Source organism: Natator depressus, chromosome 14 (genome assembly GCF_965152275.1).
Source record: "Natator depressus isolate rNatDep1 chromosome 14, rNatDep2.hap1, whole genome shotgun sequence".
Lineage (NCBI taxonomy): Eukaryota > Metazoa > Chordata > Testudines > Cheloniidae > Natator > Natator depressus.
Window position 1 is genome coordinate 42,646,137 of NC_134247.1, and position 22,193 is coordinate 42,668,329.

General features: G+C 55.7%; 1 protein-coding gene across 5 annotated transcripts; it reads right to left on the reverse strand.

The window, feature by feature from the left end:
- Positions 1-382: 382 nt before the first annotated feature.
- Positions 383-20,034, reverse strand: MGAT1 (alpha-1,3-mannosyl-glycoprotein 2-beta-N-acetylglucosaminyltransferase). 5 transcript variants are annotated; one of them, XM_074971354.1, is made up of 4 exons: positions 19,956-20,034; positions 18,153-18,793; positions 9,344-9,456; positions 383-1,857 (listed from the first exon to the last, which is right to left on the reverse strand). In XM_074971354.1, the coding sequence occupies exon 4, from the start codon at positions 1,783-1,785 to the stop codon at positions 424-426; it is 1,362 nt and encodes a 453-aa protein (XP_074827455.1). In that variant the 5' UTR covers positions 1,786-1,857; positions 9,344-9,456; positions 18,153-18,793; positions 19,956-20,034; the 3' UTR covers positions 383-423. The 5 variants fall into 5 exon arrangements, with proteins under 5 accessions (XP_074827455.1, XP_074827453.1, XP_074827456.1 ...); XM_074971352.1 differs by having other exon boundaries at positions 9,214-9,456; XM_074971355.1 differs by lacking the exon at positions 9,344-9,456.
- Between the last annotated feature and the right edge of the window lie 2,159 nt (positions 20,035-22,193).

Sequence of the window (22,193 nt, forward strand, 5' to 3'; positions counted from 1 at the left end):
AGAGGCTGGGAAAGTAACCACTGATCGGTCAGTTCAGTTCAGCATTGGCTCTGACCCCACTTACCTACCATGGAGAAACCACCAGGGACGCGGTAGAGGGGAGATCACAATGTCAGAAAGGGGATAGGCACTGGGGGGGGATGGAGGGGAAGGGCAGTGAGGAAAGCCTCAGCATGCCCCATCCCAGTCCCCTGCCCCCCACATCGGGGCAACACAATAATCCAGCCCCTCAACCCCAGTATTAAGTGCACAAACACACACACACACACACACCCCGCCCCTCCCCCGAATGCACTCGAATGCCACTCAGAAAACAAAAATACAAGGTCTGAGTCACACACACACACACACACACCCCCCACCCGCTCTATGATCTTTATGGGTCCAACATGCTCAAGGGTCAATGTCCGGGGAGAGACGGTGCTAACTCCAACTGGGGTCATAGCCCGTCCAGTCAGAAGGGGGTGCCAGGTAGACCCGCCGGCCACGGTAGAGAAAGCTGACGATGCCGCGGTAGCCGGCGCGGGGCACCCCTGACTTGAGATCATCCATAACACCCAGGGCCTTGGCAAAGGCCTTGAAGGAGTCGCGGCTGCTGTACTGCACGCGGACGGTGCCCAGTTCCCGGCGCTGGTTGCCCTGCAGCTCCTCCACCCGCAGCTCAGGGGCGCCGTAGACCTTGGGCAGGAATGAGCGCTCGTACTCCTCCTTCTTGAGGTAGGAGAGGTCCAGCTGGGTGAAAGGCACGAAGCGGTCGTTGAGCTTGATGAACTTCAGGTATTGGTCAAAGAACTGCCCATGGCTCACGCCCTTGCGGCCGAAGGTCATGGTGCGGGAGACCTCAGGCCTAATGCAGGAGCGGCTGCGCCGCTGCTCCGGCTGCCTCATCCAGTCGTCCCAGAAGGCCCTGGGCCACTTGGGCTCCAGCTCGTCCCACAGCTCTGACAGCAGCAGCCAGCCCAGGCCGGGGAAGAAGTCCGTACGGTAGAGCAGCTCCGGCCGGCCAGCCTCCACCATCTGCTCCTTGCCATTATCATTCCAGGCCGAGATGCACCAGAGGCTGGGGTCGGCCAACAGGAGCGGGAAGGCCGCCTGGAAATACTCGAAGAAATCTGGAGCCACTTCCAGGTCGTCCTCTACCACAATGGCCGCCTGGTACTGGAAGGTGCGGAAAACCTGGCTCAGGGCCCAGCGGTAGTGCCGGGCGATCTTGTAGTAGCCCTGGAACTTGCGGTGGTCCGTGGGCACCGAGATGTCGCTCAGGTCCGGCTGCTTGATGTGCATCACCGCCTCGCCATAGGAGGCGATGACCCGCGCCGTCTCCTCGTGCCCGCAGTCCTGGCTCACAATGATGGGGAAGCGCTCCCGGGACGGCCGGTAATGCAGCAGCTTGTCAAGACACCGGCGCACCGTGCTGCGGTCACAGGCGATCACCACCACAGGCAGGACCGCATCCGGAGAGGCCCGGGGCCGGTGCGGGACGGCCTCCGTGGCGGCCAAAGCCCCAGCGTTGGAGGCGGCAGCGGGCGGCGGGAGCCGACCCGCCTCCTCCACCTTCTTCCTCTTCTTGCTCCAGAGGGCACTGTACCGATGGATCTGCCGCAGCAGGTCCTTCTGGTGCTCCAGCTCCAGCTCAGCGTCCTGGGCCAGCCGGATGACCTCCTCGGTCAAGTGGCTATGGTCGTCGAAGGCCGGGGGCCGGGTCCACAGGAAGAAAAGGAGCAGGGCGTTCCAGGCCACAAACAGCACCACGCCCCAGAGGACCAGGCTGCTCTTCTTCAGCATCCTTCACAGGCAGACACCCCCCCCGCTCGCATGCGCTCTCGATCCCTCAGGCGTCACTCCACAGCCATGGACCTGCGGGGGCAGAAAGGGGGACAGGGAGTCAGTGAAGTACAAGGGACTCTTAGCAATGGGTCACCATTACTGCTAGTCAAGCCCCACCTGGGACCCACGGCTGGATTACTCCCTCCAGACAATCCTCCAGGCCTCCAGCCAGTAAGGACAGAGGAGCAGCTCCAGCAGCTGCCCATCAGGTTCCGAGCCACTTGGGGAGCGTCCCCTACAGCCTCTTCCCAGTGACATGGAGACGCCCCATCAGGGCCCAGCCCCTAGTGACATGGAGACGCCCCATCAGGGCCCAGCCCCTAGTGACATGGAGACGCCCCATCAGGGCCCAGCCCCTACAGCCTGTTCTCCAGGGCTCCGCCCATTCCTGGTTTTACGAGTCCCCAGCAAAGGGGCCCCCAGCCCATCCCTCGGGGAAATGATTCCCCATCTGGATACATCTTCCCCTTTGGACTCTTTCACTGACTTTTACTCTATATTGCCCCATTCTTCATGTCACCCCATTCCTCCCAGGGATACCCTCGGGCCCCTCTCTCCCCTCCTTCAGCATCAGCCCCTTCAACTACCTGCACCAAAGATCTTCCCTGCCCCTTGGTTATCCTTTAGCTGAGCTAACTCATGATCGGCTCGGCTGTCTGGAGGGGCAGAGGCCAACGCTCTCCCTGCATGTCCTGACTCCAGGAATTGGTTCTCCTACAGGGCAGGGATGGGGGGCCTTAGGCCAAGCAGGAGAAATGCCCCCTCCCAGATTGGGTGGAGTGGGGGAGTCGCATGGAGGGGAGGGACTGGGAACCCCAGGTGTGAGCAGAAAGGGTAATCCTCCCCCGTGCCTGAGGAGGAGGAAGCTGAGTATACTGGCTAATGAAGCCTAACACTGGATAGACACTGGATCGCAGCTCCCCTCTCCTCCCCGCCCAGTGGCTGGTGTGCAGAGATGCCCTGGCAGGCCCCTCCCTCCCCCAAGAGCTGCTGCACGAACCCGATTTAAGCCTGTAATCCCACCCTTGCTTAGTGGCTTCATCAGGAGCCTCATTAATCCCCCTCAGTGAGAGCCCAGCCCTATATTTAACGCGGCGGCAGGCGTGTGTGTAATCGCAGGCAGGGCTCAGCCATGTTCACACGCCCCCAGGCTGGTGCAAACCCAAGTGGGGAGGACGCCAGGGACGGCGACCGTAAGGCCCTCGAGTCCCCATCTCAACTCCCTGCTTCAGGGCCATTTTGGCAGCATGTGGCTACACTACTGTTTGGGTACGCAGCCCTCCCTCTCCTCTGGGGTGGGGCGGGGCAGTTGTTTCGCAGACGTGCAGCAGCGCCGCCCGTGGACTGTTCACCCCAGCGCTGAAATGCAGCCACCTCTGGGGGTGGGGCAGCTGGGGAACAACCTCACAGCGATGCTGCAGCACGGGAGTCACTCACCCAGAGCCGAAATGCAGCCACCTCTGGGGTGGGGCAGTCATTTAACAGCTGCCCAGCAACAGGTTGGGACAGGAAGCGAAGGAGAAGCCCGTCGCTCAGAACGAGAGCCGGGAGGAAAACACATTATCCCCATTAAATTTTGCATCTGGAATTAACTCTGGGGCCAGCGCTGACTGCGAGGGGACAGCGCCCCCAGCACTGCACTGGGGCCAGCACTGACTTGCACCTCCACCCAGGTCCTGGCAGCCCAGTGACCCCTAGTGCCGCAGTGGGGTCAGCACCGACACAGAGGGACCAGCACCATCTGTTGAGCCACATCCCCGGGGGGTGGGGGGGGAGGGAGGGGATTTCCTCAGAGATCTCCCACCCAAACAAGCGCCCCAGCCCAACCCTGCACAGCTTGGCTCCTAGCCTGGGGCACAAGGGCAAGACACACAAGGCTTGTTTGACCAGCCGAGCTCACTGATCAATATTGACTTTGGATGGCGGTTGCGAGCCTGGAAAGTCAGGCCGCTGTGATCTGGGGCCAGCTGGAAGGAGGGCCCCTGGGGGCTGGGGAGGAAGAACCGGGGTGTCCATCTGTCTCTGCTCGACAGGACTCTGGCAGAGATTCACACCACTGCTGCTTAAGCCTGTCCATCATTTGGATTCACTGGAGCACACACCTTGGGGAGGGGTGGACCAGGCCAGCTGGTGTCCATGCTGAGCCCCACAGAATCCCAGTGGTGTAACGGATTGGGGGCTGAGGCATGGGGTGAGGTCAGCTGGGTACATTTCGGGGGGGAGGGAGGGGAAGAAACCATGACGCAGAGGCTGAAGAACAGAAAATCCCAGGCTCCACCCAGTCCTGGTTTGAAGCATCTCCAGCCCTGGGGTCTGATCTAGCACAGGATGGGGTGTATGGAGAAGACACTAGGATAGATGGGCCCCACTGAGGATTTCAGTGGGGCAAGAGGGCCCATAGGCCCCACTGATGATTTCAGTGGGGGCAAGAGGGCCCACTGGTCTGATGGGCGGCGCGATCCCACACTAGAGGCCCGCTCCAGCACATCGGATGTCCCTGCGTCCCTCTCAGACAAGCTAACCGTTGTTCTAAAGCAACGTCTGGGCTCAGAGACGCAAGCTGGAGCAGCAAGTTGCATTTTTTCCACCTGGCTCGCCAGGGCACAGAGGATTTAGCTCGCGGGTTTGGGAGCTGCTGACAGCGCAGAGAAAAGGCTCTTTCTAAACCCTCCGGGATCTTTCAGACAGCCCAGCAGCTTGGGCTCCTTCCCTGGACGGTTAAGCCCAGGGAGTTGCAGGGCAGTAAAGGAAGTGGGGAAAGCAGATCCACGGAAGGGCGAGAAAACCAGCCTCCCCTTACTCTGCATGCTACTGCTCCCAGTGTGTCTCACAGACAGAGCTGATGAGTTTTGGGACAGCCTGAAACTTCTCCTCCCATTAGCCCAGCACGGGTGCAGGAGAGAGCGAGCGGGGTGCTATTCTGGCTCCTAGCTAGCCGCGGGGAGCGGAGGGCTAAACTCCACCCCCAGGGAATGCAGGAGGCAGAAGCAGAAAGGGGACTAGGTCCTTGTACATTGGGCCATTCGGTTGTTAATGTGCCAGCCACGGGGTTAAACAGCCCAACTACGCACACAGCCTCTCCACAGGAGGTGGAGGGGACTGGATTATCCAGGCCAAGCGGCCCATAGTGACAAGCTGTGGAGACAGGGAGCATGGGCCAGGCTAGGACAGCAGCACAGCGCCCCCTAGTGCGGGCCCAGAGGGTGATGGAGTGCATCCCAGGTTAGGCACAGCGCCCCCTAGTGCCAGAATGAGGGAGGTACTCGGCCCCAAGGAGAGTGGACAGCACAGCGCTCCCTATGGCCTGGCTAAGGCGATGGATCATGTTCCAGGTTAGGCAGAATAGCACCGCACCCCACCCCACCCCACCCCAGAGACAGCACAGCACCCTCTATGGTCAGGCTGAGGAGGAATGGCCCCTCTAAAGCCAGAGCGAGAGGGGACACAGAGCCCGGTTAGGGTGGGCATCTCAGAGCCCCACCTCTTCCCCCCAGGTTGCTGAGGAAAAAACCAGGGCAGTTCCCCCATTGCAGCAGCAGCACAGTGCCCCCTCTGGTTAGGCTGTGGGGCAAAGGAGCCTGCTATGCAAGGCTGGCCCCAGGCCTTGTCACCCAACCCCAGTCCTGGTTAATTGCTTTGCGGGGCTGAGGCTCGTTTGTTAAAGAGCTAAAAAGTCACGTCAGGAATTTGGCAACAAGTGGAAAAACCTCAACAGAACGGCCCGCGGCTCGGGGATTGGGTTAGGAGCAGAGCCAGGGGAAGGGAGAGCTGTGCATTGTGGGTACCCGGCCTGACTTCTGGGTCACTCCCACTGTGATTTCACAATCTCAAGAGGCAGCGATGGGCCTCGCGGCCAAGGCCCTGCTTGGCTTAACCTTTTAACCACTTCTCTGGCCACAGGAGACATCCCATTGGCAGCTCCGCACGAGGCTGAGCCCATCCCATTCTGCCACCCCCCGTGCCAACACCGGCGCAGCCAGAGATCCTGCCTGTCTGCAGCCAGTCCCATCTACTCCAGCCACCTACCGCTCGGTTTACATTTGGGAGCTGGGAAGTAGGTAGCTCGTGGTCAACACAGGGGCCGCTCTCCACCAGGGCAAAGGGAGAGGTAACGGGAGCTCAGAGAAGTCCTCTCCAGCCACCCAGCAGCAGCAGATCCCCTGCCCCGTAGGTCCAATCTCCTCTACTTCTTGTGACCTCTCACCCAGCTCACCACAATCAAATGCTTACCTGGCTAGGGAAGCCAGTTTCGAAGCACTTATCAAGAGGGGCCATAGGCCAGAGGCAATAAGTTGAAGAGCCAGCTGATATGCAGATGGGCTGGGATGGCTGTCTCTTTCTCCTCCTCCTCCGCCCCACAGTCCGGCTCCCGCCCTCTCTTTCAGTGCAGGCCTCTTGTGTGAAGAGCCCTGCCAGCCATCTCAGAGCACGCCAGCTTTTACAAGCCACAGAGAGGAATCAGATCAGTTGCCCACTGAAATGCAGCTGCCCCTGGGGAGGAACACAGCCGCAACAGGACACCATTCTCTAGCTTAGGACATGAGGGGAAGGGAAAACACCAGAGTGGTGGGCTGCAAGGGGGCACAGTTTCAGAATCAAGGAACACCTCCCCCCAGCGGGGATTTGGCCAGGCCTCTGGGATTTAGGCCCCGACTCCAGAGGAAAGCACCAGGGGATATGTGGCAATCCTGGAAGGTTGGAGTCTCAGTTCTCAGCGTCAGCGAAAGCCAAGGTGTTTGAGAGGGGCAGCCCCAGGACAGGAAAATCTCATTGGTTTTCTTGTGGGTTCTCTCACTTCCCCTCCAGCTGCCTCCATTGTTCAACAAAAGCCACATCTGGGTGTCCCCCAGGCTGGAGGGAGTAAAGCCAGAGAGCAGCAGCCAATCCTGCTATTCCCCGTCTTCACTAATGCCAAAAGCCCTCCCTAAATTCCCTCCCCATTCGTCTCATAATCCCAGAAACCTTCCCCTGCTGTTACCAACTTCCAACCCCTTACCCTTCCAGGACCCAGACCCTGCTCACGGTGGGCAAGAGCAAGCACTGGGTCAGCAGACGTAACCTGGAGCCAGGGTGGATGGAGGAAAACAAGGAGAGGTTTCAGCACAGGGTGCAGGGATGGGTGTGTCTCTGGCATCATCTCCTCCCCACCCAGCACTCAAAGGGTTAAGGGGGTAATGCATCCTCAAGGGCAGGCTGCCAACGCTGGCAGCCCAGACCGCCTTCTCACGCCCTGATGGGAAGGGCTTGTTGAAATGAAAGCCACATTGACTAACTAGCCCTGGGTCAAAACAACACATATTCTCCCTTTGCAGTTTATGCAAATCAAGTGCAGGAAAGGGAGTGGGTGGTTAAGGCAAAACAAGTCCGACCTTGCAGGGGCCGGACTTTGCCATGAGGCCTCTGAGACAGCTGGCGGTCATGATCTCCTGCTGTCTGGATCCAGCAGGTGTCTCTTCTTACCCTTAGACTGTCGGCTGTTTGAGGCAGGGGCTGCCCTTCTGTTCTGTCTGTACAGTGCCTGGAGAGCACCACAGGGGCCTGGGCTCTTCAACAATACAAATTAATAACCGGTGTGTTGTGGCAGGGCGTGGAGACGCCCACAGAGCTCGGGGCTCGCTTGTGCTAGGGGCTGTGCGTACAGAACAAGACTGTCCCTGCCCCAAGGAACAAAGGAAGGATTATCTCCTCATTTTACAGATAGGGAAACCGAGGCACGGTGACTTGTCCATGGTCACACAGGGAGCTTGTGGCAGAGCTGGGAACTGCACCCAGGCCGGTTTCTTGACAACTCCTGGGCTGATCCTGTGGTTGCATGGCTCCCTTCTGGAGCATTCCCCCTTGTCCGACACCCCAGATTCCTCAAATCCTCCAGATCTACAGGGTTCAACCTCCCACCCCATACTAGGCCAGGCTACTGACAAGGAACTTCCCCACAAGACAGAGCAACCCCCACATCCATGCTGGGATAAGGACAGAGTTTGCCCACCCAGCTTGTAACAAATTTTAAGCAGCAAGAACAGAGCTTCAAACTAGATCGGAAACCAGCCCCACCCAGAAACCAGCTCCCCTGGAAACCAGCCCCCAAGAGAGATCAGAAACCTGATGAGCTGGGGAAAAGCCAGAGGAACTACAGAGACTCTGGCCTTTTGGGGGATTTTGCATTGGCACTGGTGCTGCTTCCTCCAGCATTAACCCTGATAAGGACCCCTCTTCTTCCTTGGCCAGAAGGGTCCATTCTGATCATCTCATCTGACTTCCCACATAATACAAATTTCACCCAGGGACTGACACCCCTCAAACACTAGCGGATTCAGATAATACCTCCCCACTGCTTTAGCTTCCCCAGCCACTCAGTACAAAACAGCCACATCTAACACGGCAGCAACCGACTCAAGAATATAACACTGCCCGTATGTGCTGCAGCCTTGGGACTCAGAACAGCTACCGTGGTGGGCGTCGTACAGAACCAGGCAGACTCAGGAACGCTGTTTGAACGGCGCGCCACAACCTAACACAAATCCACGGATCCACCATATTGTCACCGGGGCCTCCAGACACAGCTGCCTTGCTGGGCTGCTTTCCAGAGACTAGAAACATTTTCCTCACACTGTCCAACCCTCCTGGGATGGGAAGGAAACACCGGCCAAGACGACAGGAGGGAAAACTAACACTAAATATTCCTTCTTCCTGGAAAGCATATTGGAGATATAATAATTCTGTCCCACACCCTCCCGCCTTCTTTATTTAGACTGAAAAGTCCCCAGGGCAGGGACTCTCTCTGCGTGTGTGGGCAGTGCCTGGCACAATGGGGCCCTGATCTCAGCTGGGGCTCTAGGGAACATTGTAATATAGTCAATAAGTACCACCCTAGACATGATCACAATCTCACAGAAGCAGCCGTGGTCTCACCCACCTGATCACAGATTATGTAGAGCTTATAGAAGATCATGAGTGCTTTAGATCCCTCTAAAAAGTTTCTTTGTTCCCCTTCCCTGGAAAGGGCGAAAGTTTTAGCCATAAAAAGTTCCCCTCCTTCCAGAGTAGCCGGTATCTTGCCATCACCGCAAGCTCTCGGACAGGGGTTCTGCTTTCTCCCACACCCCTTGTCTCTCTGGATAACAAGGCAGGCGGGTTTCTGGATTCCAGATTCTGTGTCGATTTCACACTCACCCCCTCTCTGTCCTCAGCTGAATGTCAGACCTGGCTTCAAGGCTGCAGCTCAGGAGACCGTCTCCCCTCTGTCTGTGCACACATCCAGCTCGAGGACCTCACTTGTTACAGACTCTGGCTCTGTCCCCTCTCTAGCTAGCCCCCACCTCTTGCCTCTCTCTGTACCAGTCGCTGTTCAACAAGGCAAGCGACCCAAGTCCAGCATTATGAACTCACCTCTCTAATCGCTTCTCTCTCTCTCTGCTGGTATCTGAATTCCAGATGCAGCGGGGGGCGGGATGGGGGGAGAAACAGCAGACAGATTCGCTCTGGGCAATGGTACAGAGCAGAGGGGACAGCAACATACCGAGCCGTGTCCTGTTGAAGTTTTAATGCACGGCAGTTTCGGCACAGTTCTCGCTGGCTCAGCTGGTTTCACTCCCCTCAGCAGTACCAGGAAACGTGGCCCTCCCATGTAGGCTAGGAGAGGAGGAAGGAAGGCAGGGTCAGAGGTTGCTATGGGGCGGCCCTCTCCACCAGGAAGTCAGCCTCCCCCCCCTCCCTCCCCAGTCTGAAAGGGAAGGAGAGTTTAACCCTCACACACCCAGACCTGGGAGAAAGGTGAACAGGAGAATCAAAGGCTTACAGGATCTTTGTGGAGTGGGGACAGGAAGAGAGAGGTGAAGGGGGCCGGATCCTGATCTCCGTTGTTGCCCCTGGGTAAATCAGGAGCGACCCCACTTCCATCAATGGAGTCCAGGCCGGATCCTGCTCTCAGTGACCCCAGCCTGACTAGAGACCAGCAGGGGAACTCCACATTTACACAGCAGGGTAACAAAGCAGAATCTGGCCCAGAGCCTAGCGGGGACAGGGTGAGAAATTGGAGAGTGGGTCACAGGCCAAGGATCAAACTTTGTTGATGAAGCTTTGGGAGCCGGCCCTTTCCTGCAGCTGATTAGCCTGAACACCAGACAGCCCCACTGAGTTAATCTCTAATGCCATGTTTGCTTATAGAGGAGAGTTAACCATTAACTGTTCCCTCGGCAGCTGCTCCCTTGGAAACAGAGATGGTGGGGGGGTTCAGGAGGTAAACGGGGCCAATCAAATCTGACCCCAGGTTGGGGGTCGGGGGGGGGGGGGGAACGGGGTCTTTCTCCTCTAGGGGGCACCAGCTCTGAACCAAGTCCAGGGCAAAGGACTGGCTCAATGGGGGTTGCGGAAGGGGACCTTTCCCCTTTTGTGGGAGCCAGCCCCAGCTTGGAGGGCAAATGGCTAGCTCGAGGTGGGGGAGGGGGTGTCAGGAAATGGGCCTTACAAGAAATTAAATAGAATATTCCCCACCCCCCCTCAGCCTTTGAAAGCAGCCAGGAATTCAAGCTGCTGTGTCCTCACCTCACCCACCCCAGGAGTCTGGAGGAATTACAGCGCAGGGTTCAGACACCAACCAGGGATCTCAGCAGCCATTTGTGCAGCGCCCACAACCCCGGGCCTTCCCAGGCCAAGACGGATGCCCTCCCATCACAGCACAAGGGAAAAAGCCAAGGGGAGACAGTTACAGTCACAAAAGCTGGGGGTGGGGGGGGGGGGGGGATGGATAGAGGGAAGAGATCTGCTTCAACACCCTTCTTGATCTCACACACACATGCTCCCTGTAGGAAATTGGAGGTGTATCTGCCCCATTTTTTATAGCTGTTCCACCTCAGAGTGGAGATTTCAAGCAAACAGGACCAAGCCAGGTCAGCATTTGGATGGGAGATCTCCAGGGAGATCTAGGGGCTGCAGAGGGCACCTAGAGAGGTGGTGGTGGGGGGTCTCAGTAGGGACCGCCCCTCCCCTCTTGGACAGCGCCATCCGCAGTGACCCAGTGTGGTGCAGCAAGGGGGCTCTCTCTTTTCACATGAGGTGGTGCAAACAGGCCCTGATCACTTGTGATCGTTCGCCAACAGCACCCAACAATTAAGCCGTTTCCTCCAGCGCCCCAGCTGAATCTCAACTCTGGCTGCCTCTCGAAAGCTCCCCTCGCTGGTTCACCTGGGGATTTCACTTCCTGTCCTCTTGGCTTGCTCACGTGTGGCTACACAGCAGCAGCTGCTAGGCCAGTGATTCTCAAACTTTTGTACTGGTGACCCCTTTCACATAGCAAGCCTCTGAGCGTGACCCCCCCTCATGAATTAAAAACACTTTTTTATATATTTAACACCATTATAAATGCTCGAGGCAAAGCGGGGTTTGGGATGGAAGTTGACAGCTCGCAATCCCCCAGTAAACCTCATGACCGCCTAAGGGGGTCGAACCCCTATGCTACACCTAGTCCAGAGGTGGCTGCGTTTCAGTGCAGAGAGAGCAATCCCTGTGCCATCTTGCTGTGTGGTTGCTATGGTCTGGTGTGGGGCATTTGAATGCTACAGGAGCAGGGTGAAAAAGGGAAACTGGGGAGAGACACAAGCCCTTACTGTTTGGATCAGCAGGCCTGATCCCGCCAACACAGCGGATGAAAAAGCAAGCCGGATTCCACTCTGCTCTAAGCATCGGCATCAGGACTGGCTCAAGACATGGATGAAGCGGTACGGACACCCCCCCACCCACTATGTGGGTCGCCATCTCTCTCCTCCACTGGAGCTCTCTCAGGGTTTATGCCACAGCTCTTCGCTTCCCAGCATGCACCCGTGAAGACAGGGATGCGTGAAACGAGCTGGAGGTTCTCAGCCCAATTCCTCCCTGGAACCGGGTTCCATTCACAGCCACGAGCCCCCAGGTTGGGGTAACCCTGGCAGGCAGAGCCGGGCTCTCTACCCCCTCTTCTGGCCGGCCCACATAGAGGTTTAGGACGCCGCTGTTGCTTTCATGCTCGGGCAGTAGAGGTTCACGCTTTCAGGGTCTTTCTTCACTGCAATTAGCTCAGGCTCCTACCCAGGAACTGCCCCATCCCCCCTCCCAAAACCCTCTAAGCTGAACTTGGTGGTGCTAACGGGGCCCGGCTGGGGGTGTGGGTTAGTGCTTAGGATCCATTTCTACTCAGCCTGCTGACTTTGCAGTGAGAACACAGGCTAAACCATTCGAGTGCTGATAGTCCTCCAATGCTTTCCCACAATTCCCCTGTGCGCCCAGAAGAGCGGACAAGTACTCCCACAATTCACGGGGAAGGAATCAGAGCGGTAACCCAGATAGGGCTTTGTTGTGGGGCTGCTCACATCCGGTTATTGACCCCCTGAATTACCTCTGCAGTGAACACGGACCCTTAGATACACAGGACTGGTTCGACCCCGACCCAGTAGCTTGCTGGCAGCCTCTAGCCCTTGGCCTTCCTGACTGCCCTTATCCACCTCCAGTGTGGGGCTCCTATAGGGCAAACCCCATTGGGATGGTGGTTTGTGCATGGGGAGCCAGCCCACTGCAGGGAGGGCTCAGAGCCCTGCTATCTACAGATCTAGTTCACTTCCAAAGGTAGATCAAAGCCAGACGCAAACACAGGGAGAGGTGAGGAACAGCCTGTCCTCCCTTCCTCTGCTGCCTGCTCTCTAATGGGAAACAGCTGGCAGCCATCACAGAGCAGTAGAGAGTGGGGGGGGGGGTGTTTCTCTGTGAAGGGGGGAGGGTGCAGGGGGTGCACAGAAGGCAAACAGGAAACCAGCCAGCACAGCAAGTCCCAGGATAAGGGGAAGGTGTCTCCTGTGCGCCAGTCAGGTCAGCAACCCAAAGGGGCGGGGTGGGGTTCCGGGAAGGGAAAGACATTGCAAGGGCCAGCAATAACATTCAGGGTGCTAAGTGCATGGGGTCGGGTCACTAAGGGTTAAAACCAAGGCCAGTTGCTCCTGCATCTCCCCCAGCCCCCACAATAACTTAGCAACCCATCCAGCCCACTTCCATGCTGATCCCCCACCCTCAGCCCCCCACTTCCAGCATAGGAGAGGCCGGTTTAGGGGATCAGCACCCCTGGGATCTGCTGCCAGCTCTGGGAGGGGAGTCTAGTGGTCAGAGCAGGACGCAGGACTCCGGAGTTCTAGTCCCAGTTCTGGAAAGGGAGTTGGGTCTAGTGGTTAGAGCAGAGGGCTGGGAGTCAGGCCGCCCAGGCTGTATTTGTGGCTCTGCCATTCATCCACTGGAATCCTGGACCGGTCACTTCTCAAATCTGTGCCTCAGTTTCCCCATCTAATAAAATCATTAAGTACTCCTGGAGGAAGGGGGGTGGTGACACTCAAGAACACAGATGACCAGAAGCTGGGCAGGAGTTGCTCAGCCCAGCATCTCCAATTAAGTTAAGGGGAAGCCTTAACCAACAGCTGGCATAAGGTAGTAACGCCCCAGTGGTTGACAGTGACAGACACAGGGTCCCCACAGGAGGGATGGGATGTCACTGCGCCCCAGCCCTGTACACATGGCAGGCTGGAGGCCTGAACTTCTGCCAGCCTCTCCTCTCTGTTACACTCGTCCGAATCTAGGTCAGTCCCTAATGAGAATAATCTTCTGGGCAAGACAAACACAATCAGGAGCCCAATCTCTGATCTTACACCAGGGTAGGGCTAATCCTGGTGGAGGGCAGTGAAAACAACTCCACTCACACACACTTCAAGCATGCAGATGTCCCTGATCGGTTCCAGCTGGGTCCCGCCTGTTGCCAAACTGACAGCCAATACTCACAGAGAGAAGGGGAAGAATCGTGGGGATTGGCTAACTCAGGGAACGGGATACGGGGCATTGCCCCTCTGAGGTCCCAGCTCCAATCCGGCCCCAGGGTTGGCTCAGGGAGGCAGGGATGGGATACAGGGGGAATGTTGGCTCTGATCCAGCCCCAAGGCAGGGGGAATGGCTGACTCAAGCAGGTGGGGCCTGGGACACGGGACCCTTCTCCACTAGGGGGCACTAGCTGTGATACAATTCCAAACCAAGGCAGGGTAGGACTGGCTGGCTCAGAGGTCCTCCCCCTAGGGCGCGCCGGTTCCAATCTAGCCACAGAGCAGCAGTGACAAAGTCATTTTCATCCAGTCTACCCTGTGTGAAGTGAATCGGTGGGTCTCAATCAAATTCAGAGCAGACAGGGGTCCGTCGTATACGAAATGGGGAGAGGTGGTCAGGGGCAAATGGCTTATGGAGACTGAACACCCTCACCTGCCTCTAAAAGGGCACTGGGCTCTGGCACATTGGCAGGGGCAACGCTCAGAGAGGCCAGCGCAATCCAGGGAGAGAAATCTCTTCTGTGGCTGCCCAGGGGAACCCGATAACCAAGCGCCTTCCACACCACCCGCTGTCTTTCTTCCTGAGGAGCCCAGTGACAGAGATACACCCTCAGCCCAGGACAGTGGGGAGAGAAGGGATCCAGCGGCAAAAGCATCTCCCAAGAGGTTGGTAGATCCTATCTTCTGACCAGTGTATGTGAGAGGCTGGAATCCCCCTCATGCACCCTTGGGACCTTCCCACAGAAGACCATATTACAGCCTAACCAGGCACACATCTGGGTTTGGCAGGGAATTGTCTGGCTCTGTACTGGTGCATTCTGGGAAAATCTAGTCAGTTATCCCACAGTGCTTCAGCCCCGCATGGAGTGATGCACTCTTGGATGTGCTACAGAGCGCGGAGGAAGGAGAACCAGCCTTCCTGGTTATACCAGCAGCATCGGGGTGTGAACTGGTCTACACACCCAAGATAGACAGGTGCCAGCCTATGCCAAGATTCCTGCAAGGGCTGCTAACCAAGGATCAGCCACATGGCATGCAGACAAAAGCCACTTCCAGAGCTGATTATGTCACTAACCGGTTACAGACAAGAGAAGAGATGCAGGTGAGTTTGCCATCAGCTCAGCCCCCCCAATCTCAGGAGATGGGGAAGGGCAGCTGCTATCTGGCCCTTAGTGATGATAGTACTGTGTAATCAGACAGAGCAATCAGACATAATAAGCACCTATCACACTTTTCATCCCTTGATCTCAAAGCACTTTACCAAGGCAGGCACATTGCACTATCATGCATAGTATGGAGGGGGAAACTGAGGCACAGAGATTCAGTGACTTGGCCAAGGTCACATAGGGAGACTGACAAGTTTAGGAACATACGCCAAACCCTGACTCCTGCCCCTCACACTAGCCACTAGACCCCACTCCCTTCCCAGAACCCAGGAGTCCTGACTCCCAGTCCCCACTTCTCTAACACACTAGCTTCTCTCACCCACCCCACCTCTGAAATGCAGCCATCTCTAGTTTAGAGAGCAGCACCATCACTAGGTTGGGGGCTGAGAACATCTCCAATTCTGGAGTATCCCTGCCTTGGGCTCTCCCACACACAACCCTACTGATACCCCTCAATCCTGATTGCAGCTCCCTGCTATCCCAGCCGTTGGCTGCCTTCCCCCCAGCTCTGCCACAAAAAACGAGTTTCCAGTAGAACTGCACATACGACCAGGAACTGAAGACTGGCCGTGTATCTCACATGAACCCTGCTCTGGCTTCCCATCCATGTCAAGATCCAATTCAGATTCATCCCCTCGAGTACAGCACCACCATGGATTTGTAGTACTGGAGAGGGTAGCCCAGCGCTGGAATAGCGGGGGGGCTGAGAGTCAGGATTGAGAGGCCCCAGTAGAGCTGTGTGTGTGAAGGGAGTCAAAGCTAGACCACCAGTGTGGGGGGGAGGAGAGTACCAGCAGATCTAGTCTCTTTACTCCCTTCGGCTAGCATCCATCTCCTCCTTGCCCTTTCCCACAATCGCCCCACTGATGACATAAGAACCTTCCCCTCTACAGTTCCCATCATCTGGGAGAGCCTCCCCCACCCCTCCATCTCACTGCCTCCATTTATTATCCAACCTCGGCTGAAAGCGTCTCCCTTTTAAACAACAGATGGAGGGACATGAATTCACTCAAGCCTTTTGAGATAATAATTTAAGCTAATTGTCCTTGCTGCGGTCGTGATATGCTAAGTGTGTTTAGTATCTAGCTGCCAAAGTATTCAGAGAGCACAAGAAATATCCCAGTCGAGAGCTATCGAGTCCATTCGACTGAACATCGTAAAAGAGCCTGTATGGTTAAGCCTGTGGACTGGGACTCCGGAGACAGGGGTCAATTCTCAGTTCTGCCACTGACTCTTGGAGCTTGGGCAAGTCCCTGCCAAGCCTCAGTTTCCCCAATAAGCCTCCCGAGCGCTCGTGCTCTGTGTATGTGCAGAATCCAGAACAAGGGGCCCTCCAGGCACTACCCTACTAGAAATAAACAAACTTGTGTTTATGTACGACCCGTCATCCTAAAGGACAGAGCTGGCTCAGCAACTACATCGGGCTCAGCAGCAAGAGAACCCAAAGTACTGTAACTGATACACAAAACATTTCACCCAGTGCTGAACTGCAGCCACCTCTGGGCTGTGGCATGGCAGCTGTTTAACAGCTCACAACACCACAAACAATAATTGTGAGTAGCAGTAATTTCTATTACCATAGTATCTAGGAGCCTCTGTCATGTCTAGGACCCCAGCGTGCTAGGGGCTGTACAAACACAGAACAAAAATACAGGAAGTGGAAAAGAATCCTATAATTGGTTGAAACTGTGGAGAGGTTGGATTTTCAGGGAGGCACAAAAGAATCACCTGAATTACAAACAGTCTAGACCTGCCCCTTCTTTAAAATGAAATTCAACCAACTTGTTTTTCCTTCACAGGTTAACTTTATGCTGTCTGATCTGTCCAGCTCTTTTTGTAAGACACCTTAGGTAGCTTCCTCGGTATGTTTACATTGCAATCGCAGGGTGCGATTGCAGCTCACGTAGACGTACTTGGGCTCGCTTCAGTTTAGCTACACTCAGGTTCCAGAGCTGTAAAGCATTGGCAACACTGACTATACAAGCCCATCTGGAACCCTGGGTAATCACTTGTGAGGTTAGCCCATGCTGCTGCAGCTAGATCACCCCGGGACCTGAACTACCTTAGATCAAGGCTTGCTCAAGTCTGTCCACTCCACACCTTATGACTGCAGTGTGGACAAACCCTTACTAATGTGCTGGGAACACTACTGCTTATGTCAGTGTCAATACTGAAGAAATGCGTTGATGTAAATAAAAACAGGTCCCCCCGTCCAAAACACACCGTATCAGGGCACAGCAACTTCATTTTCAGTTGCTCTGAGCACCTTTGGGACCTGTTAAAGCTTGGGGCCCCGGAGCCAGATAGAGGGGGGACGCGGGGCAGGGATTGAGCATAGGATAGAGATGAGCCCAAGAGCAAAGGCAATATCTAGGTGCTGGCTATCGAGCACTGCACAGAAAAGTCCTGTCACTCTCTCGCTGAAGATGGGTTGCATTCAAGTTTGCATTCCAGAACAAACAAAAAAACACGTCTTGGCTTTTTTCTGGTATTGGGAAGAGACAGGAATGTGTATACTGCAGTGTCCTATCAGCTGTAAAACACCCATCAGCCCCCAGCCTGCCTGCCAACGATCATTGTCTCAGAACAGAGAACACCAAAAGGATGGTAAGCAGGACTAGTACCAGAGCTCTGGAGCCCACAACCACCGCTCATTACAAACACTCCAGCAGGGTCAAATTCAATCCAGCCCTATGTCGCTGAGGGGCTGGCTCAGAGAATGGGATTACAGGGATTTTTTACTTCTAAGAGACCCCAGGTCGAAGAGGATTGGAAGGCTCAGGGAATGGGATATGGGGCCTTCTGAACTTGGGCAAGTCACTTCCCAGCATCCAACCCCCCCCATCACCTCAATGGGACCATCACTAAGGGAACAGAAGCATCTGTTCCACTGTCACATGCCAGCCAGCACCAGATGCTCCAAAGGCCACACACAGACAACGTGATCCCATGGCAGGAAGAAAGTTTGTTGGTAACCCCAGCTATTGATCATCTTATACCTCGAACCCCAGCAGGGACCATCACCGTTGTAGCCCTAGCCCAGAGACACTATATGTATTCACAGAAGTCCCAGCCTTTTAGCTTGCCAAGCTATAGGCCTCATACTGAACTACCTCAAAATCCTGTGCCAATGAGTTCCACCGATTAACCATCCAATTTTGTTTCTTTACCTGCAACATGCATTCTCTTTTCCCCGGCACTTCCTCTGCAGGATGGACTCAAGGCAGAAGGAAACCATCTTCCAGTGGGCAACAGAAACAAGACGACAATGGAAAGAACAGCAGGAAAGCCTAGCTTCTCCACCAATTTTGAAAGGCACGTCATAAATAAATCTCACCTGATTGGTGTCGGCTCAGTGTTGCTGATGGACTCCTGGCCCCTGGTTCTCTCCTGGGGGAGGGGGGTCTCTGGGCTCCCCCCTCCCCCTTTCAGGACCTCACTCGAGGACTCAATGCAGGAGGAACAGCAGGAAAGAGCCTCTCCACCTCCTGAATGGGCCACGCAGCTCCCCCTATCCCGGTTCAAAACTAATAAACACACGCCAAGCTTCCCCCACTGAAAGGAGCGGGCAAGTTCTGTACTGGTCTCTCCAATCCTTGAGATAACTCCCCGTCTCTCCTCAAGTGTCCTTCAAGACTCCTAGGAAATCAAGCCATTACAGCCCCTCAGGTCTCTGGGGAGGAGGGCGGCAGCATACACAAGAGTCTGGTTTTCACCGCTCCCGATCAGCGCTGCTGCAGATAGCCCACAGGTCGCGTCGCCTCATTGCTGTTACCGTCCGGCGGCTCTCTGCTCATCCGTGTCTCCTGGTGAGCTCTCACTCCCCAGGAACAAGTTGGCGCACCACCTGTTTCAGGGACAAACCAAAGCCCCGGCGTCCCATCTCCTAAAGTCCCGCCAGATCCCAGCCAGCTAGTCTCATATCCGGGAGGTGGGTAAGGCGTGCCATCCTCGTCTCCTTTCAATTCCCCCTTGGCTCTGTGTAACAGACACACAGCTGTATTAGACACTGGCTTTAGTATTAATGCCAACAGGATCAGTCTCCATACTGACTTTATTCCCCCACTCCTCAGGATGGGTAACAGAGGATGAGTACCACTGAGCCCTACTTCCCTAGTTCTGCCCCCTCACACAAAAACCTGCTTCTAAGGACAAGGTTAGTTTCCTGCTCTGTAATCCCAATGTTAACAGCATCTATATCACAGCCAGGGCCCTACAACCCTATTACAGTCAATCAACCTCCTCCTCTCCTGGAATATAGCCACCTATTATCCCACGCACACTCTGCTCCTGTGGATAGCTCCATTTCCTCTCTTGTGGTATATCCACCCAATAATGCCTCCCCAACTATGCTCCAATCATGTCTTCCCAATATCTTCACTTCCACTCTTGTGATATGTTTGCCCGATATGCCCCTCCCCAAAGGTCCCCCACACACTGCTCCCATGGTATGCTGTCTCCACCTACCCTCCTGTACTATATCTGACCAATGTCCCCCCTCTCCTCCCATCCACCCAATATGCCGCTTGCCCACTGCTCCTGTGGGATTTCCATCTGGTCTCACCTCCTGTCCATGCCCCATGGTACATTCACTCTGCCCTGTCCACCCTGCAGAATCTTTTGCCTCACTCTGCTCCCAAAGGACGTTCACCCCAACAACCCCTCCAATCCCATGGGACAGTCACCCTAATACAGAGCTCCAGCCCGATGGCGCCTTTGCCCATTGGAAACCTCTCTCTTCCTTCCACATAGTAATATATTTATTCATCCTTCAGTTCCCCGGTCCACCTGCACCCGGGGGGCAGAGGCACAGCGGCCTCTCTTTTCCCTCCTCAGACAATCTCCTCAGATTACCCCTCTCCGCAGCTCCTAGACTCCTTTCCAGCTCTGTGCCCTCTGCCCAGGATGGGGGGGGGAGGGGCAGCTCCTCCCCCCCCACCTGAAGAGATATGGGGCAGCTCCTCCCCCCCCCAGGATATGGGAGGCAGCTCCTTACTCCTCCCCGCCTGGAGATATGGGGGGCAGCTCTTCCCCCCCCCCCGAGGATATGGGGGGCAGTTCCTTACTCCTCCCCGCCTGGAGATATGGGGGGACAGGAGGCTGCTCCTGCCTCTCACCCCCCCGCCCCTTCCCCACTGACCCAGAGCCGCCTCAGCAACAGCAGCATCAGCCACCAGGTTCCAGCCACTTCCGCCTGCCAGCGCCGGAAGCGAACCCATAGCAACCGCTCGGCCCGCCCCGCGTCGCCCCAGCCTAGCCCCGCCCCACGTTTTAGGCTGACCACGCCCCGTTCCTTCACCACCCCCCTCGCGCGGCCGGGAGTCAGGCCCCCTTTCGAATTTTCCTCGGGCCACGCCCCCAGTGAGAAACCCCCCATCCCCTTTTCTAACGGCTCATTGCGGCCCGCTGGAACGCTCGACACGCCCACATGCGGAACTCCGCCCCCTCCGCCCACCCCCCACGAGCTCGATCCTGGCGGCGCAGCAAGATCTGGGTTTCCTGCGGAGCAAACCATTCGGATCGCAAGCAGGGGGGAACGAGAACTCTGCTTCCATTGTGGTTAAAATTACCCCCAGGCTGAGGCTCCATCCTGTAACGACCCCCTTTCTCTCTATGGGATTCACCTCCCCCCCCTCACACACACACACACACACCCCTTTTTCAGAGGGATTTGACGTAACTATCAATGTCTCCCCCCACGTTAGGACGCGCCCAACGCCCCACCAGGAATGGACGCGCCCAACTCCCCACCGAGAGAGGGGTCTGGAACAGTCCAATCCCACATGGGGGGGTGAATACTCCTGCAGGAGGAGGAGGAGGATTCCACCTCCCCTCTTGCAGCGCGGTTACAACCCTTCCCCCGCCGTGCCTATCATGTTGGTGTGTCCGGGAGGGGGAAGAGCTGAGAGTTGGTTTCTTCCCTTCCGATTCCCCTATACTGGGGTCAGTGGTACAGCCCGAGGGAGGGGAGGTGAAGAGAACCTTTTCTGTCGGGCAGTGGGATCGGGAGGGAGAAACCAAACTAGGCCCTGGCGGGGGTGTGGGGTGAGTATTGGAATGTACCATATAACCTCACGGCGAACCTTAGGGACTGGATAATGATTCCTCCCCATGTCTCCTTCCCCGCTCCCATGGCCCCGAACCTACTTCCTGGCCCCGCCCCTGCCTCCTGACCGTCTCTCCCTCTACCCTGCCTTGGCCGCGCCCTCTTGATCTCTCCCCCTGCTTCCTGGCCCCGCCCCATGCCTCTAGCTCCTCCCCGCTGGCTCCTCCCCCTGCTTCCAGTCCCCTTAGCCCCGCCCCCATTATTCCCAAACCCCTGGATCTGCCACAGATGCTCCTGCCTCGACTGGAGTGTAACTCAACCCCTGGCCTATGTCCCTGCCTGCACCCGTGTGCACACATGGCCACACGTCTGCGGAGGTATGTGGCATCAGTTGGGAGCCAAATCAACCCCCCCCCCCAATTATACACTGGGCTTGGAAGGATTAGGTTTTGATCAGTAAAAATGTCGATTTCACCTTGCACACACACAGCCCCACAAAAAACATTTCCACATCAGTAATAATCAACATTAACAGCTGGGCAACCCAAGGAAAAGGCTGCTTGAGAATTTATTCCAGTTTGATGTTACGGATATTTCCATTGTATATTTAGACATGTGATGGGGATGATGTGCTTTAACGCCGATAAAGCTTTAACTTTTTTGAATCTCAACGCCTATTAACTCATTAATTATTGTCTGACCCCCTTGTTGCTGATCCTGCTTAATTCCCGCAACTGCAACGATTTAAATGGATCAAATTAAAAACTGCTTAAAAATAAACATCGAAACATCGAAAAAATAAAACTTGAATTCTGCCAAGTCTCCTTATACACCTGTTAAACTGAAGCGATATTGACAATCTCCCCAGCTGCCCCCTAGAGGCTCCGCAAGCGCCTCGTGTCGCTGTCTTACTCAGTCTGCCTGCCCATGTATGTTTTTATTTTATGGTCATCATTGTTTTATTACAGTCATTATTTTATTATCATTCATTGCTTTATAATTAATTACATACAAACAAATTTTTTTTTTTGCCTAGAGCCAGGGATCAACCCTGACTCCCATTTTCCCCTCTGCTCTGACCCACTAGACTCTATTCCCTTCCCAGAGCTCAGAACAGAAGCCAGGAGTCCAGACTCCCACTGGCTTCAAATTCCCTTCTTCTCCATTCCCTTGTTGAGCAGCCCCTCTCTAACCACTGGACATTGCTGCCTCCCTGCTATACCTTGAATGGAGCCGCTGAGAATGGTGTACAGCCCCTTTTAACCCAAATGATCCTCAAGTCCTTTAACAAATAGTACAATGTTACACATCAGCCAAATATCCTTTGCTAAG

Excerpts from the sequence above, each read along its gene's own strand:
- MGAT1 (XM_074971355.1), bottom strand. The coding sequence starts at position 1,785 with ATGCTGAAGAAGAGCAGCCTGGTCCTCTGGGGCGTGGTGCTGTTTGTG.